This window comes from Syngnathus scovelli, chromosome 4, assembly GCF_024217435.2.
Source record: "Syngnathus scovelli strain Florida chromosome 4, RoL_Ssco_1.2, whole genome shotgun sequence".
In the NCBI taxonomy this organism is placed as follows: Eukaryota; Metazoa; Chordata; class Actinopteri; order Syngnathiformes; family Syngnathidae; genus Syngnathus; species Syngnathus scovelli.
The window spans coordinates 9,662,689-9,680,391 of NC_090850.1; the positions used below are offsets into that span (position 1 = coordinate 9,662,689).

Below are 17,703 nucleotides of genomic sequence, written 5' to 3' on the forward strand. Positions count from 1 at the left end.
TAATATATAAGTGTTCGCTCAACAGTGAGAAAAAAAAACCCTGCAGAATATGGTGCACATGATTTCACCAGGCTGAATATATGGTTCTGAAAGACTGCTCAGCTTCAGTTTCTATGTGATCACTATATTTAACCTAATTATAAGGTAGAGACTCCTGTTACCATTTCATCATGCACATTTGCCTCAGTCAGATCTGATGAGCCGTATTCATACAACTCCCGCAATTGTTTCTTTCCAGCATCCCTTCTTGCCTCATTCACAATATCATTCTTACCGAATCCCTACCCCCCACTCCTTCTGCTGCATTTATTTATACATTGAGTATTGATTGCCATGTGTGTCATAAAATGATAAAACAATACTCTTCTTAATTCCGATTGATCATAGCTGAAAGGGTTTCAGTTAGGGCACGATACATTCATGTGAACAGGTTTGTGGCCAATGAATTATGTTCCAGCGGCCCTCCCCTCAGTGAGTCTGATATTTTTACAAAAGAAAGACAGAAAATGACTTACAGAATTTTCCGGACTATAAGGCGCACCTAAAAACCTAAAGTTTTCTCAAAAGCCGACAGTGCACCTTATAGTCCGATGCGCCTTATATATGGATCAAATTCCTAAATTTAAACTGGCCCGAAACGTTGGGTCATGAAATCAATCATAAGTGGCCCGCTGAAGACTACGAATTATGAATCAAAAAGACTATGGATCATTTTGTCATTATAAAGTAATTTGTTCCATCTGAAGTTGAAATAAAAAAGATAAAATGGAGAATGATTTGATTTGGATTAAAAATCTGACATGATGCATTCCAGCAATGGTGCGCCTTATAGTCCGGTGCGCCTTATATAAGGACAAAGTTTTAAAATGGGCCATTCATTGAAGGTGCGCCTTATAGTCCGGTGCGCCTTATAGTCCGGAAAATACGGTAAATGTTGAATGAATTTATCCAGGGGTTTTTTCCTGATAAAACAAATGAACAAACTCAATGCTGTAGTGATAAACAAGACAGAAAGGAGCACCCCTCCGTGAGTCGTCACCTTATCGTGGTGGAGGGGTTTGCGTGCCCCTATGATCCTAGGAGCCATGTGTCGGGGGCTTCATGCCCCTGGTAGGGTCACCCATGGCAAACGGGTCCTAGGTGAGGGGCCAAACAAAGCACGGCTCACAGAAGCCCCTTATGATGATTAAAATAAATGGACTTTGTTTTCCCTCGCCCGGACGCGGGTCACCGGGGCCTCCCTCTGGAGCCAGGCCTGGAGGCGGGGCTTGAAGGCGAGCGTCTGGTGGCCGGGCCTTCGCCCATGGGGCCCGGCCGGGCACAGCCCGAAAAGGAAACGTGGGTCCCCCTTCCCTGTGGGAGGGGCCAAAAGGGTTGGGTGCAATGTGAGCTGGGCGGCGGTCTGATCCCCGGCTGCAGAAGCTGGCTCTTGGGACATGGAATGTCACCTCTCTGGCTGGAAAGGAGCCCGAGCTGGTGTGCAAGGCAGAAAAATTCAGACTAGATATAGTCGGACTAGCCTCCACACACAGTTTGGGTTCCGGTACAAGCCCTCTCGAGAGGGGCTGGACTCTCTTCCACTCTGGAGTTGCCCACGGTAAGAGGCGTCGAGCAGGTGTGGGTATACTTATTTCCCCCCGGCTGGGCGCCTGCACATTGGGGTTCACCCCGGTGAACGAGAGGGTAGCCTCCCTCCGCCTTCGGGTGGGGGGACGGGTCCTGACTGTTGTTTGTGTCTATGCACCAAACGGCAGCTCAGAGTACCCACCCTTCTTGGAGTCCCTGGAGGAAGTGCTGGAGAGCGCTGCTTCGGGGGACTCCATCATTCTACTGGGTGACTGGCAATGACAGTGAGACCTGGAAGGGCGTGATTGGGAGGAACGGCCCCCCCCGATCTGAACCCGAGTGGTGTTCTATTATTGGACCTCTGTGCTCGACACGGATTTTCAATAATGAACACCATGTTCAAACATAAGGGTGTCCATGTGTGCACTTGGCACCAGGACACCCTAGGCCGCAGCTTAATGATCGACTTTGTAGTCGTGTCATCGGATTTGCGGCCGCATGTTTTGGAGACACGGGTGAAGAGAGGGGCGGAGCTGTCAACTGATCACCACCTGGTGGTGGGTTGGCTCCGATGGTGGGGGAAGATGCCGGTCCGACCTGGCATACCCAAACGCTCTGTGAGGGTCTGCTGGGAGCGTCTGGCAGAATCTCCTGTCAGGAAGAGCTTCAACTCCCACCCCCGGCAGAGCTTTTCCCACGTCCCGGTGGAGGCGGGGGACATTGAGTCCGAGTGGACCATGTTCCGCGCCTCCATTGTTGAGGCGGCCGACCGAAGCTGTGGCCGTAAGGTCGTTGGTGCCTGTCGTGGCGGCAATCCCCGAACCCGCTGGTGGACACCGGCGGTAAGGGATGCCGTCAAGCTGAAGAAGGAGTCCTATCGGGCCGTTTTGGCCTGCGGGACTCCGGAGGCAGCTGACAGGTACCGGACGGCCAAGCGGAACGAGGCTTCGGCGGTTGCTGAGGCAAAAACCCGGGTGTGGGAGGAGTTTGGTGAGGCCATGGAGATTGACTCCCGGACGGCTTCGAGGAAATTCTGGTCCACTATCCGCCGTCTCAGGAGGGGGAAGCAGTGCAACGTCAACACTGTTTACAGGGGGGATGGCGTGCTGCTGACCTCGACTCGGGACGTCGTTAGTCGGTGGGGAGAATACTTCGAAGACCTCCTCAATTCAACCTACACGCCTTCCATTGAGGAAGCAGGGCCTGGAGACTCTGAGGCGGATTCTCCAATCTCTGGGGTCGAAGTCACTAAGGTAGTTAAAAAACTCCTCGGTGGCAAGGCCCCGGGGGTGCATGAGATCCGCCCGGAGTTCTTAAAGGCTCTGGATGTCGTGGGGCTGTCATGGCTGACACGCCCCTACAACATTGCGTGGACATCGGGGACAGTGCCTCTGGATTGGCAGACTGGCGTGGTGGTTCCCCTCTTTAAGAAGGGGGATCGGAGGGTGTGTTCCAATTACAGGGGAATCACACTCCTCAGCCTCCCCGGTAAGGTCTATTCAGGGGTGCTGGAGAGGAGGGTCCGTCGGGAGGTTGAACCTCGGATTCAGGAGGAGCAGTGTGGCTTTCGTCCTGGCCGTGGAACAGTGGACCAGCTCTACACCCTCGGCAGGATCCTCGAGGGTGCATGGGAGTTCGCCCAACCAGTCCACATGTGTTTTGTGGACTTGGAGAAGGCGTTCGACCGTGTCCCTCGGGAGGTTTTGTGGAGGGTGCTTCAGGAGTACGGGGTGCCGAGCCAACTGATAAGGGCGGTTCGGTCCCTGTATCACCAATGCCAGAGTCTGGTCCGCATTTCCGGCAGTAAGTCGGATTCGTTCCCAGTGAGGGTTGGACTCCGCCAAGGCTGCCCTTTGTCACCAATTCTGTTCATAATTTTTATGGACAGAATTTCTAGGCGCAGCCGAGGCGTTGAGGGGGTCCGGTTTGGGGACCTCAGCATCGCGTCTCTGCTTTTTGCAGATGACGTGGTGCTGTTGGCTTCTTCAGGCCGTGATCTCCAGCTCTCGCTGGAACGGTTCGCAGCCGAGTGTGAAGCGGTCGGGATGAGGGTCAGCACCTCCAAATCCGAGTCCATGGTCCTCGATCGGAAAAGGGTGGAATGCCCTCTCCGGATCGGGGATGAGATCCTGCCCCAAGTGGAGGAGTTCAAGTATCTTGGAGTCCTGTTCACGAGTGAGGGGAGGATGGAGCGCGAGATCGACAGGCGGATCGGTGCAGCGTCGGCAGTAATGCGGACCCTGTACCGGTCCGTTGTGAAGAGAGAGCTGAGCCAAAAGGCAAAGCTCTCAATTTACCGGTCGATTTGCGCTCCTACCCTCACCTATGGTCACGAGCTATGGGTCGTGACCGAAAGAACGAGATCCCGGATACAAGCGGCCGAAATGAGTTTTCTCCGCAGGATGTCCGGGCTCTCCCTTAGAGATAGGGTGAGAAGCTCGGTCATCCAGGAGAGACTCGGAGTAGAGTCGCTACTCCTCCACGTTGAGAGGAGCCAGATGAGGTGGCTCGAGCATCTTATCAAGATGCCTCCTGGACGCCTCCCTGGGGAGGTGTTCCGGGCATGTCCCACTGGTAGGAGACAACCCAGGACACGCTGGAGAGACTATGTCTCTCAGCTGGCCTTGGAACGCCTTGGGATCCCCTGGGATGAGCTGGATAAAGTGGCTGGGGAGAGGGAAGTCTGGGAGTCCCTCCTAAAGCTGCTGCCCCCGTGACCCGACCCCGGATAAGCGGAAGATGGATGGATGGATGGATGGATGGATGGATGGATGGATGGATGGATGGATGGATGGATGGATGGATGGATGGATGGAAAGGAGCACATGACCAACTAAATTGTGCTTGAATTTTGACTCTTCTTATGCAAGTTTGCAGATACGTCTTGGGTGTGGCCCATGTAGTGGAGCACTGACACGTCCTGTAAAATATGTCCTATTTGCATTGATGAGAATAGCAGGAGCAACTGCCAGACTGATCTAAGCATTTCTGTATGTGCGCACTGGAATGCCTTAATGAGCCCAGTGACATTGCTGGAGAACAACCCCATTCAGTTCTCAAACAGTCCCTCTTGTTACTGAAGAAGGAAGAAGTTATACAGGTTGGATTGTAAATTCTAGAAGTTATCTATATTGTTTAGCAATTTTGTCATTTTCATGTTGTTGTTCTTGTTTTTCTGAGAATGGAGCTGTCTTTTGTGTTCATCTGCATGTGAGTCTGTTTGCTGTGACCTACTAAATTAATGGAAAAAGTAGCAAAGGCCTGACCAAGCTAACAAGATCCAGCTGGGGTTTTTTTTGTGCTTATTAGGCAGATTGAGTCGAGTAAATGCTCTCTATCTTAGCTCATACCTAAGACCAGACCTTAAGCAATATGTTTTTTGTTTTTTTTTTACTTTAGGGCCATAATCAGCACTATTACCATATTGCACCATTTTTAAATCGCTTGCTATGTTATCCATGCATGTTATTTCAAAAGAAAGAATACCTCCTGTTGTCTTTAAAAACAATCCAAGGATCTTGGGATAACAGTAAAAGATATTACCCCAACTTGTATTGAATACCCCTCTTCTTCCTACAGAACTATGCAATTTTTTTTTTTTTTTTAAGACCATCTTTTTAGGTAGACATGACATCACAACAGTTGGTCTACTTCGATCAATTATTTTTATTTGTTTCATTTATTTATTTTAAATAACAGCAGAACAGTTGGACTACATATTGTCTTTACACTACATAGTTTTGGTGCCACAAAGCAGATTTATTTCACAACCCCCTCCCAAAAAATCAGTTCTGCATCAAGTTATAGATCTGAACATATTTTCACTTACAATGAATGATTTAGAGGCCTTTTCTACAGTCTGTCTGTGAATCGTTGGCATGGAGACACATTCCACGATACATGTGTGGACCCAGCCAAAATACACATTGAAGAAATTAACAGCTCGGGGGGCCTCAAATAGTGTACATCCGGCCCGCTGGCCGCCTAATGAGGGCCTGAGGTTAAGTGTTGTCTCAGTTCGCTACTTTTGAGGTGCATGGAAAATCAAATTAGGGAAGAATCAGCCAAGCCAACTAAACATTAGGACCCTATTTTGGTAAACTGGCACCAGTGCACTCGGCATTAAAACGGGCGTAGCTTTTCATTTTCGTGCCCGTGCAAGTCCAGTCTAGCATGTTTGGAGCCGCGCTGCACTCATTTGGGTGTGCCGGCACGCAAATCAGCCTCCTGACGCACTTGATAGATTGGTGGCAGAAAGTCCCATCATTTCCAGATTAGTGTGAAACCTCTATTTACGACCTTAATTGGTTCCGTGATCGGATTCGTAGGTAGAAAAGTTTATAAGTAGAAGCAGTTTTTCTCATAAGAATGAATGCAAAATGTGACATTAATTTTAAGTGCTTTCCCTTGAAAGACGTGGCGATTTGCTGTAAGAGTAAGCACTTGAGAGACGGGGGGCGGTGGGGGATGGTGATTGGGGGGGGGGGGGGGGGTAAGACAAAGAAAACAAATCATTTTACATATAACAGTTATGAAAAATCCATAGATAAGCTGCACTTTTTGCACAAGCTTTGAACCTTGTGGAAGTTAAGGTAGTTTGCACCTGGCACAAAAGCGTGTGCGTCATCATTTTTGTGCTTGGGCAATGGTTTAGTTTGGTGTGTTTGTGAATTTGGTAGACGCTGTAAACTTCACTGGGCGTTTCTGCTTCCCCCACAAGCTCATGTGCAAATTTTGTTACAAAACTTTGAATAAATTTTAGACCGGGGAAAAGCTGGTCTAATTACAGACGCAGGCAGTCTAACGCAATTTTGGTGCATTCAATCGAAGCATTGACAGAAAAATTGGCACTCGGTGGGTTTGACGTCATTTCATGAATAAATATGACATCAGCATGGGACAATCACTCTGAATCTTTAATTGAATGGATTCTGATATGATTTGACATCCCATTACTAATCCTACATGGGGAAATTCCAGTATACAGCAGTGAACAGGAGTTAGAAAACAATGGATATGCTCTAAGAGGCTGCCGCTTCCCCGGTGCCAGAAGTTAAATAATTTAAAAAAAACAACATAAAACACTTATAAAACATTGGCAACAATGCAAACATAACAACTATCCCTCTGTATGCCAGTTACACCCAATTCTACCATAGCCAAGTCTAGCAAAATAGCAAATGAAAGAAAACTGCACCCATGCGCACACTTGGACTGTGTTTTGCGATTAGACTGCACTTTGCATGAGACTTTAAGTAAGGCCTATCAGAATATGCCCCCAAAAATTCAGATGACATTCAAACATGCCATGGTTGAATAATGTAGTTGCACATGCTTGGTCTGTTTGTCCAAGCCTCACCTACCAAACATGAAATTGATCAATATCTCTTATAAAGAACATCAATGATCGTCCCATTATGTCATCATTTCTACCTCAATTCGTCATTTTTATTCACACAGTTTGTCTTTCAACATTACTTTCTGTTCCACAGCGTCATAATCACCACCGGGCAGGAATATAATGAAATTAAGTACCAGAAGCGTTCTCTCCTCATGATCATGACTCATATGTCTCTTACAGCAAAATACCTACAGTACCAGTGTATAGATTAAATATGCAGAATTACCTGGTGTTGCAGTCTCACTGCATTCATATGTGATGGGTTTTCTTTGCGGATGACATAGTATGTGCAGATGAAACCTTTGCAGAAAGATAATCTTAGCGTTTGATCAAGTCTAAGATGATATTACCACAACAATTCTGATGTGTCACCAGCCTTTTCATTTGCTTCTCTCATGTGAACTGTACTGCCTTTATTAAAAGCTTTGTGTCAGCTAAGGGTTATGCTTGATGATTAAGATAAACGTTATGGGCATACAAAAAGGGATACGAATCATATGGGGGAGTAGTTAGTCTTTAATCTCTTTGGTCGACTTCAGAGCTCTGTCTTGATATTTTTTTTTTATTCTCTTTATGCAACTTAAAAAAAGTGGCAGTTGCATGATTGTAGATTTAAAGTAGGTGGGAGTTGTCACCTTTTCCATGTCTTTTAGCCACACTGCAACATGAGAACAAATTCAGTTTTGTGGTGAGAGTGACTGACTTATAATGGAGCGGCCATGGGGAGTGAGAAAAAGCAAGCAAGGACAGAGTGAGAAGGGGGAGGGAGAGGGAGAAAGGGAGTGATGGAGCTAGAGTGATCGAGATCTATTTTTAGCTTCAGTTGCCCGAATGAAGAAAAGTCTGAAAGCACATGACATGTAATATTATTCTGTGGCACAGACAGGCTCCAAAATGCATGAAAGAAAAGAGATGGTACAATGAATGTATAATATGCCATTTACAGAGTGAGTGGCAATTACACCCTTAATACTGCTGGCTTGGAAATTAGACTGACCCAGAAAGTAGGGTCAATTTGACCAACTTTAATTTATTTTGCAAAAATTGTTTTGGACCGAAAATGTTTTTGTTTTTTAACATTTGGCTCAACTTCCTGGGTCGGTCCAATTTTTTTTAACCCAAATTGGGTTGATTTTAACCCAGCAATTTTAAGGGTGTACCAAGGACATGAAATAATCACAATACCTAATGACCACGACTGATTATCTTAAATAGATGAACTACCATAAGTAATATCCATGTGTTTTCAAAAGTGTTTTAACCAGTATCAAACTAGAATTTTTTGTTTTGCTTCAATTGTACACTAATTCTTGATTTTACAATAAAAAATTACTATCCTGCTGTTGCCAAACACGATTGGTTTAAAAAAAAAAAAAAGTTTTAAGTGTGAATTATTCTGTCTATCTTCATGTTATGGCTTCTTGTTTTTCTGCAGCTTCGGACAACAGCCAGAGATTCCAGGAGACATGTTTTGCCTTTGCATTAACGCCACAGCAAGTCCAGCAGATCAGCAGTTCAATGTAAGACAAATGAAACGCCATTTTTGTCCCAGCCAGACTGTGAATTATCAGGCTGCTTGGTTCATATCTGCTTTTTGTGCATTAAGGGACATCTCGGGGACCAAATGTGATTTCTCAGTTCAAGTCCAATTGCGGTTTTGCCTGTCAGAGACAAGCTGTCCTCAGGAAGATCATTTTCCACCCAGTTTGTGTGTGAAAGTAAACGGCAAGCCATGTAACCTGCCGGTGAGAAACACAAACACATGCTGTACACAAGCAGCCTAATACCATGTTTTGAGTTGGATCTCGATACAATACGCAATAATCATGTTTTTGCCATTTAATATCACAGGGTTATCTTCCTCCGACCAAAAACGGTGTTGAGCCCAAGCGGCCCAGCCGACCCATCAACATTACCTCACTGGTGAGATTGTCCACGACAGTCCCTAATACCATTGTGGTGTCCTGGACTGCTGAGATTGGAAGGGTGAGCGACAGAGGGATGGATTTACTAAAATCCCATATAGAAGGCATGAAAATGGGTGTTCCCTCTCCCAGACTTGTATGCGCTGTTGGTTTCCCATGTTACACCACATTTAATAAGTTTGGCTGTAGGCGACTGTCACATTTTGAGGCTTTTGCACTTTGATGACGTTCTTCATTGGAAAATTGGGGGTGCACCACCTGGAAAAAATACAATTTGAAGGTATGGTGATGTGGAAGACAAACATCAGCTCTCCACCCTGCCTAACAATGCCCCCTTCCTCCCCAAAAATGACGTTTAGTGTTAAAGTTATACTTCATTACGAATAGGGTGATTTTCTGTGGTGACACAGTTCTAGCAGGTCAGAGCGAGGCTGTGGGGCTATGCCCATAATCTGTGCTCGCCAGTGTACGCCAAATAATCGACACCTTGTAAGTTGCGTCGTCGGTCTCTGAGTGGTTGGTTTTTTTCTTTTTTTTTTTTCTCAGTAGCTATTGTTTCTGTTAAATCAAATTCGAGGCATAAGGTGAGGCTAGCAATAATTGATTTTTTTTCACAGATCATATTTAATTTGGTCAAATGTCAAATCTTAATGACCATTGTAAAAAAAAGTCTATTGTTGTTTTTAATGTGCTCAGTAAATAAATTTAATTAGTCTGAAGCATGAAATAAAATGAAGAAATTTATCATTTTGGTACACATTTAAGCAAGAAACATTACGCGGGCCCTATAAAATGATGTCTTGAGCCAGATCTGGCCTCTGGGCCTTGAGTTTGACACCATCCAGAAGCTTTAAAATTGCAGTGCTGAATAGACAACTAAGCACACTATGCTTGTTTTTTTGTTTATGGATTTTGAAAAATATTGACGCAAGCAGAAAAGAGCTTTTCTGCCCACCATCTCTCATTTTGCATCTATTCGTCATGGTTACACACAGTGATGCCGTTTGCCCCTGTCTTTCAGATGGGCTACTTAAAGATGCGAAATTAGCCAATGCAATTCCTCTTTGGTTTGCTAAATAACATTGAACCATGCTAAATTGATCTATTTGCCTATAGGTATATAACCTAGAGGTACTCCTCAGAATGCCCAAAATTACCAGTGCAGCAATTTAGCATGTTAGACCGATGCAATTCTGGGTGCCCCAGTGAGTAAATCAGCTTCCACATTTGGGTGAACAATCAAGTTTTTTTTAAGTTTTTTAATCGGTTTTGCACACAGATGCCTTGAGTAAATTACCTCCAAACTCTTCCAAGGTCTACCTTTCTTTGCAATTCTAGAGAAATACAATAGATGGCAGTATTACACCTGTCAAAATTGTCTTAGGAAAGCAGACTGTCTATTTGGTACCCTTTGTTTTAGTATGTTGTTTTTCACCTCCACAGAATTACTCTATGGCAGTGTACTTAGTGAAGCAGCAGTCCTCCACGGTGCTTTTACAGAGGCTTCGGGCTAAAGGCATAAGGAATCCAGACCACTCCAGAGCACTCAGTAAGGCCTCTCTGAACTCTTTGTGTTTAGTAAAGCTCAGGTCCAATTATGGTGTGCCAATTTCTAGATACCCACTAATTTATCTATTCTTTGCTAGCTCCAGTGACAAATTTCTGTTCTATAATGGACGGATATGTATATTTATTTTTACAACAGTATGGCAGGGTGCAATGTGACTGTAGTCTGCAAAATGGATAACTTACACCAATCTGACTAATCTTTAGTCTTTATTACACTTTGATGTTGGTATTTATTATCCTCCCCATTTGCCTACAGTCAAAGAGAAGCTAACAGCAGACCCAGACAGTGAGATAGCAACAACTAGCCTTCGTGTGTCTTTGCTCTGCCCGGTAAGCCTGCTGCTTTCATTTGAAGGCAATCCTGTCAGTCTCTTTTCGATCGCTAGTGTGCACCTTTTCCACATGCTTGACGTGTTTTTGATGCTACCCATAGACAGTACCTTATGCCCCTGCTATGCGAGTGACCTCTCTATTGCCTTAAGACATATCCTTGCACATTTTCAGCTCGGAAAAATGCGGCTGATGATTCCATGCCGGGCGCTGACATGCTCCCACCTGCAGTGCTTTGACGCCACACTGTATATTCAAATGAACGAGAAGAAGCCCACCTGGGTTTGTCCTGTTTGTGACAAGAAAGCCCCTTATGAACTCCTCATCATCGATGGGTAAATTACGCTGCTTCTCATCCCGTGGCAGAGCAATGCAATGTTTTTTTTATGGGATGGTCTGTTTTATTTGTATTCGATCCAATCCTGGAAATGTTATGAATTTTAGAATATACATGACAGCAGTATGGTCAAGTAAGGTTTATTTCAATTTATGAAACAGCATCTTCATGATTATTTAAACCTTATACCAATTATCTGATCACCCTGAATCTGAATTCAGTAGTCTCCGTTTTAATCCAGATGTGATTTAATGAATAAATGAAATATATCAGGTTTGCACAATTGGGCACCACTTTAAGTTGACTTGCATATCTGTTATTCTTCATCTCACTGTTAAATCACTCAGGCTTTTTGTGGAGATCCTGAACAGCTGTGTGGATTGTGATGAGATCCAATTCAAGGAAGATGGGAACTGGGCCCCCATGAGGACAAAAAAGGACTTGCAGGAAGTCTCCTGTGCTGCTTTAAGCAGCAGCTTGAATGGTAAGAAATGAAATGGTGGCAGGGTTTAGTAAGCAGCAAATAAGAAGGACTGCTAATTAAGTCATTAAATCAATGATACAAGAACCGAATGTAAGGATACACAAACTAGGGAAACACATATGATGATGGTGATGAAGATGGTTGAATATTATCCGTGGGCCACCACATATTAGTAGCTTGGCATTCGCAAAGTCACCTATTTCCTAATTTTTGTTATGAGGGAGGAACCTATCCTCCAGTATTCTATTGATTACACTATTTGGAATTTTCAGATTTTTTTATTTAATGTTGCAAATGTCTTATATGGAATAAGCACAAATAATAATCGGTTTGGTTCCATGAAAATCTACAGAAATCTGAGCATTCGGGATTTGGACACTTTTAATATAAACAATGGTTTTAAACGAATAGTAAACGAGTATTTGTTGATCAAAATAGTTGTCAAGTAATTTGAAGTTCAATGAATTGTCCATTCATTTTGACATCTACTCTCAATGGCGCTCTCCAGGTCTGTGTCCGACGTCTGCTGGCTCAGATCAGCAGTGCTCCTTGTCAGCCAACCACAGCAGTGGCAATAATGACAGCAGCAGCAAGAAAATGGCAGTGATCGACTTGACGTTAGACAGCTCCTCAGAAGATGACGAGCAGGACACCCCGCCGCCACTGCCGCCACCGCCTCTACCTTCATTGCCTCCTCCCGCCAAACGATCCTGTCCTTCCATTTCCCCAACATCGCCGCCCATCCTCAACAAAGGGTCAGTCAGACCCGGAGCACCGGTTGTGATTTTCTCTGCTCTGATAGCTTGGGAATCATCAAATGTGGAAAAAGCTCACATGGGAAGCGAAGCATGTAGATAATTGAATGAATCATGAGATGTACACTTGAATGCCCGAATAGGGTTTTACCATTTTGCTTGAACAACCACATAAAAGGTTGTGTCTGTGTAACAATTGTACTTCAAATCTCTTGTGGCAGTCAGAACGCTTACTGGAGATTTTTCCTGGAGTAATAGACATGAAAAGCAGTCTCTTGAGTAGTCATTTAGTGAATAAGACTAACTTGGTTTGGTACAATTAGATTGATGTTCTTAAAAGAAATCTTTCATGTTGACTGCATCACGTGAATTCTCACAAAAATGGATTTGATAAACGTACAAGATGTTCTAAAATCACTGTTTCCAAGCTAAGCTTAAATTGTCTTACATTCAAACGTGCTCATGTCAACCATATGACATTTCTCACAACTTTGGCTCATTGGAAGTGCAAAAACACATTGACTTCACTGATGAAATGTCAAGTATGACTCTAACTGTGTGACCACTTGTCCCCACCTACCTCAGGGTGTTGAACCTGCACCATCAGGCCTCCCCGGTGAGTCGTGCATCCAGCATGCCAGCTGTGGACACGAGCTACATGCCTCCTGTCCCACCACTCATCCAGGACTATAGACCCTACTACCACACCACCAATGACCTTCCAGGTAATGACGAAGACAAGTTGAATTCAGTGTTGAATGCAGTGAAACAAGCCATAGATGTCCCTCCATTCCAAATGTTTGTGCATGCGTGCGTATAGATAGATAGATAGATAGATAGATAGATAGATAGATAGATAGATAGATAGATAGATAGATAGATAGATAGATAGATAGAATCAAATGAATTGTTGTGTGTCCTCCACTTTACCAGTCTCTCCTATTTCTCTCCGATTTACAGATTTGAACTTCTTCTCGTTCCTGCAAGGTGACAATCATCAGGTCTGTGTCACAGCAAAGTCCTCACTGCAAGAAAGAATGCAACCCCTGGCGTTGGCATTTAGAAAGCAACATTTTGAAGCGCCACCGTATAATTATATTGAGTCACAACCAGCATGATTTGATTGAAAAGAAAATAGCACATTGCCTTGGCAACTGAAGCTATTGGCAAAAGACAATGCAAAGAAAGGAAAATGAGAGCACTTTCATGATTATCATGGGCCATGTGCTACTTGTCGTCAGCTTTCTGGATGGTGATTATGCCTCCTTTGCAAATTTCACCAGGAGGCATGCAGAAATATTTTTTTGCTCGCCATGCATAACCTCAATATTTGTACAGAACCACCATAGTGGTGTGATTCAAAGTCTAACGTTGAACTTAATTTCTGGATTGTAGACTTTTCACAAATTCCATAAAGATTCATTTGGAAAATATGTCACATTTTAAATCAGTAATCTGGAAGTCAGACTGATTGTCAACAGTGAAGTGCTTGCCGCAAACTTTTTGGGGAAAACCTACTTAATTTGTATCTGAAAAAAGACTCTTGATTGTTGGAGTTTGGGTCCAGATGCACCTGCAAAGTCCGGTAGCAAGGTATTGCTCACTCCGTGGTGTTAAAAGTATCAAGTGATTGACCAAACATCACATCTTCTTTGTCAGCATTACAACATGGTGATGGCGGCGGCCGCCTCCGCCTCGGAGGACCACGAGCTTCTGCTCAACCGCTTCCTGCCCTACAGCACCTCTGGCTCCTCGGCATCTTTACTGACGCCGCCCTCCAACGGGGCCGGTGGGTCCGGCAGCAGCAGCAGCCTGGTGTCGTCCGGCGGCCTCCGGGATCCTCACTCCTTATCCTCACACTCGCATGGCGGGGTGCTGGCCAGCCGGGGTGCCGCAGAAGCAGCGGTGGCAGCTATTTACGGAGGCATTCCTGATGTTATATCGTTGGACTGACTCACAAAGAGTCGGGCCGGATCCAGCGATCAATTTGGCTGCAGGGTAGAGAAATGACTCACAAACCAGACTAGAATCGTGCGACTCCTCTGCGGAGTCGCTGCCTAAGAGGAGCACCAGGCAATGTTGCCTTAAACTGTCGTGAAGGTCAGCTGGGCACATTGACGTTTTTAGTTGCCAGCGTTATGGCTTTACAGCTCTCAACCTGGCACAAACAGCAAAAACTCAAAGGAGGACAGCTCTCTCTTTTTTTTATGAACTCTAGGAGAGGCATCATGTACAGAGAACAAAATCTATTTTCTTCTTTGACTTTTGTATGGTCAACGGGGACACGTCCAGGCTCCTGAGCTGCTTCAACTGCTGTTTCTGACCATGTTTGAGTTTGGCTCCTGCCATGTACCTGCTAACCTGGTTTTGAAGTCCTCACCCTCCTCTTACAGTCATTTCTGTCTTATGTTTATGAATTCTGCTTTTACACAATATGCATTCCTTTTCACGTTTTCAGGTTAGCCCGGTTGTGTGATAGGCAAAGCAGTCACATCTGCTTTATCATGTTCACTCCTTTTAAAGATTCCATCAACATCCAGCATTTAGACTGTTCTCAGAGCTTCACAGTATTTATATATGTAAATTATGAAAAGAAAATAATTTTTTCATTTCTTTTTTTTTTGCTTATGCCAAAAAGTAACAAGGTACCTTGACGATGATCAGAGTGCAGTCGGAGCGCTTAAAAGATGAAGTGTTCTTTTGTTTCTTTTCTTTCTTTGGACACTTAAAACACATTCATTGCGACATTCTCATTCAACCATTGGGAATAAATGAACAATGCAGTTGGAATTCAAACAGCAGCCCATCTTAAGGATTCAATCCACGGCGGACTTGAGTTTCAACTTGTGCCTGTTTGTGCAAATGCGTCACTGCTTGTCAGTGATGAAAGTTTCTCCTGAGTTAAAGAAGGATGTCTTCATATGTCTCCTGGAGGTTTAGCTTAGAGTGGACTCTTAGAGTTTGAATGCTGTACAGTTAGGGATGGGCAGTGAGGAAAATGACCACGTTCTATATAGGACATGGTCATTTAGAGCATCTTTGGTTGATGGGCAGGTTGCAGTCGTCTGTTCACATTCGCCTCGGCCCCTGTCAGGCTCGCCGTTCGTTTTGCCTGCATGTCTTAAAATCTTTCAAGATTCCACTCCTAGACGTGTGCAGTCAGATAGCACATTCCCAAGTGTCACTGCTGACAACAAGCGGCGTTTTTTGCAGCGCACGCTCCCATAGCTGGGTGACCCACTTTTATTTCACTCTTGGCACCTGTTAAGGAGTCCAAATGAAGTCTTAGCCATTAGTCAGCATTTTTTGTGAATGGCCCCTGAAGATGTTTGCTTGTTGTTCATAGAGGAGCTTTTGGAACAAACAATTCACTTTGCCTTGTCTCCATTGATCAGGTTTTCACAGGAAGTTACTTATAGGGTACCTGGCATTAATTGAGTTCCCCTTAGACCTGAAGTGTGCCAGAGAAAGGACTAGGCTCCCTTTTTAATGAATCAACCATAAGAACAGACTCCATTTTCTTCTAATGACGTTTGTTCAAGAAGGCATCCATCGAGCTGATCTTTTCATCTTTTCACAAGAACCAACCCAGTCTATCAAACTCACTCAATCATTTTTGGGAGTAAGCTCTCGTGTCTTTCCTGTGTTGTGCAGTATTTTATTTATTTGTGTTTTGAGCAATTTGTGAGAGAATGCGTGAGTATTCTTTATTCCCGTTGTGTTGAGTTCCCTTTTGTATTTAACTCCCTTCGACAGAAGTGTTTTTTTTCTGCCTAACGACAAAGGTACAATTAAGTTCTGAACAAGACATGTTCATTCATTCTCTTGAGAGCTTTAATGGTGTAAGAATCTTAGCCTGCTCATGCAAAAGACAATGACTTAATGGATGTAGCATGCCTTCCTGTCCTTAAGTCATTACGAGTTAACTTAATGGATCAATTCATAATTACGCAATGTGCAGAAAAGATATTTGATGTTAAGTCATTGGAGCATTTATTGTATTAATACATGATTTGACCCCACCCAAAATTTTTAAGTGTGAACGTATAAAAGCATTGAAGAAGGTCAAACTAAGGTTTAGTAGCCACTCCCAACTATTGGAGTGAATTCAATGTACTGGAACTTGCATCTGGGCTGCGTATCAGACTACATAATAAGGGTGTAGTGGGTGATGCAGGCCATGTTGGATGTGTTTCTGCTCAAGTGCCCTGGATAGACAAAAAGTATCTCAAAATGTCCCGATTGTCTACAGCGCTGCCCTGGTTCACTACAGATATTAAGCTACTGTATTTATCTCTCCTTTAAAATGACTGACTTGTGTGAGAGGACAGCTGAGCCTGACAGCATGCAGGGAAGGATAAGCGCACGTCTGCACACGTGCACATTGTGACTTGTCCATTATCTACCCTGTGAAGTCAGCACGAGTGTGCTGGAGCCCAGCCTACTTTCAATCCAATGGATGAAATGAGGCCACTCCGCAAAAAAACAAAACGCTTATGTGTCCCAATGATCAAAAGGGAAAATTCAACAATGTGCGTATTCTGCCTGTATGGGTTCCTGAACATTGAGATCCAAATGTGTTTGATGTCCGTTTGTACACTTTTTGTGTCGATTCAGAGCCGTGCGAAGAAAGTAATTTATATATATTTTTAAGAGAACGGAAGCCGTAGCTAACTATCGAAGAAAGGACTGTGGCCAATAAAGAGTGTCGTCGATCTGTAATAGTCAACCCCCGCACTCACTGCCTTAAAACATGCACAGGTTTGGTTTCATGGTTCCAACTCCAAAACCACACGAGGCTTTTAAAGAGGACTGTATCGACTACAGTAAACCCTTGTCAGTTTGTACAAATGTACCAAGTGGAAGAAAATATTTATTACATGCATTGGAATAAATTGTTTACTTCTTGAATGTTAACTGTTGATGTAGAAAAGTTTAGATGTATTAAAAGTGCATTCTGCTAATTCACTGTTTGTTTGACCCCCTGAATGGTCCATAACTGCACTACGGTAGCACCAACATAGCTGAGCTACCTTTTTATTTTATTATTTAGGTTTGACAAAGATTCTGTCTTTTCATCGATTTTCTCTCCAAACAAAAGACAGTGGTATTCACGTTTTGTTCCAAAAGGGTTAGCTTTGACCCTTCCTTTATTTACATCCGCTTTCCGTTGTAGAAAGATGGTGGTCTTTAATTCGCTGTCATATACCCATTGCCATTTCAGCCTTAGTGTAAAAAATGAGCAGATCACAAACTAGACAGTGAATATTTAATAAACAGTGGACAATGATCATATTTATTTCACAGAAGCCAGATCAACGGCTATATGTTTGATA

At 44.1% G+C, this 17,703-nt stretch overlaps 1 protein-coding gene across 1 annotated transcript in view; it reads left to right on the plus strand.

The window, feature by feature from the left end:
* The window catches only part of LOC125967042 (E3 SUMO-protein ligase PIAS1), a 38,818-nt gene extending 21,487 nt beyond the window's left edge, over nt 1–17,331 (plus strand). Inside the window, exons 3-13 of the mRNA XM_049717727.1 lie at nt 8,403–8,487; nt 8,574–8,712; nt 8,819–8,953; nt 10,336–10,441; nt 10,718–10,791; nt 10,966–11,126; nt 11,476–11,612; nt 12,121–12,367; nt 12,953–13,092; nt 13,328–13,368; nt 14,027–17,331. Coding sequence (XP_049573684.1) covers nt 8,403–8,487; nt 8,574–8,712; nt 8,819–8,953; nt 10,336–10,441; nt 10,718–10,791; nt 10,966–11,126; nt 11,476–11,612; nt 12,121–12,367; nt 12,953–13,092; nt 13,328–13,368; nt 14,027–14,320 — 1,559 coding nt within the window. The 3' untranslated portion in view covers nt 14,321–17,331. The remainder of the gene's footprint in view (nt 1–8,402; nt 8,488–8,573; nt 8,713–8,818; nt 8,954–10,335; nt 10,442–10,717; nt 10,792–10,965; nt 11,127–11,475; nt 11,613–12,120; nt 12,368–12,952; nt 13,093–13,327; nt 13,369–14,026) is intronic.
* The last annotated feature ends 372 nt before the right edge of the window (nt 17,332–17,703 follow it).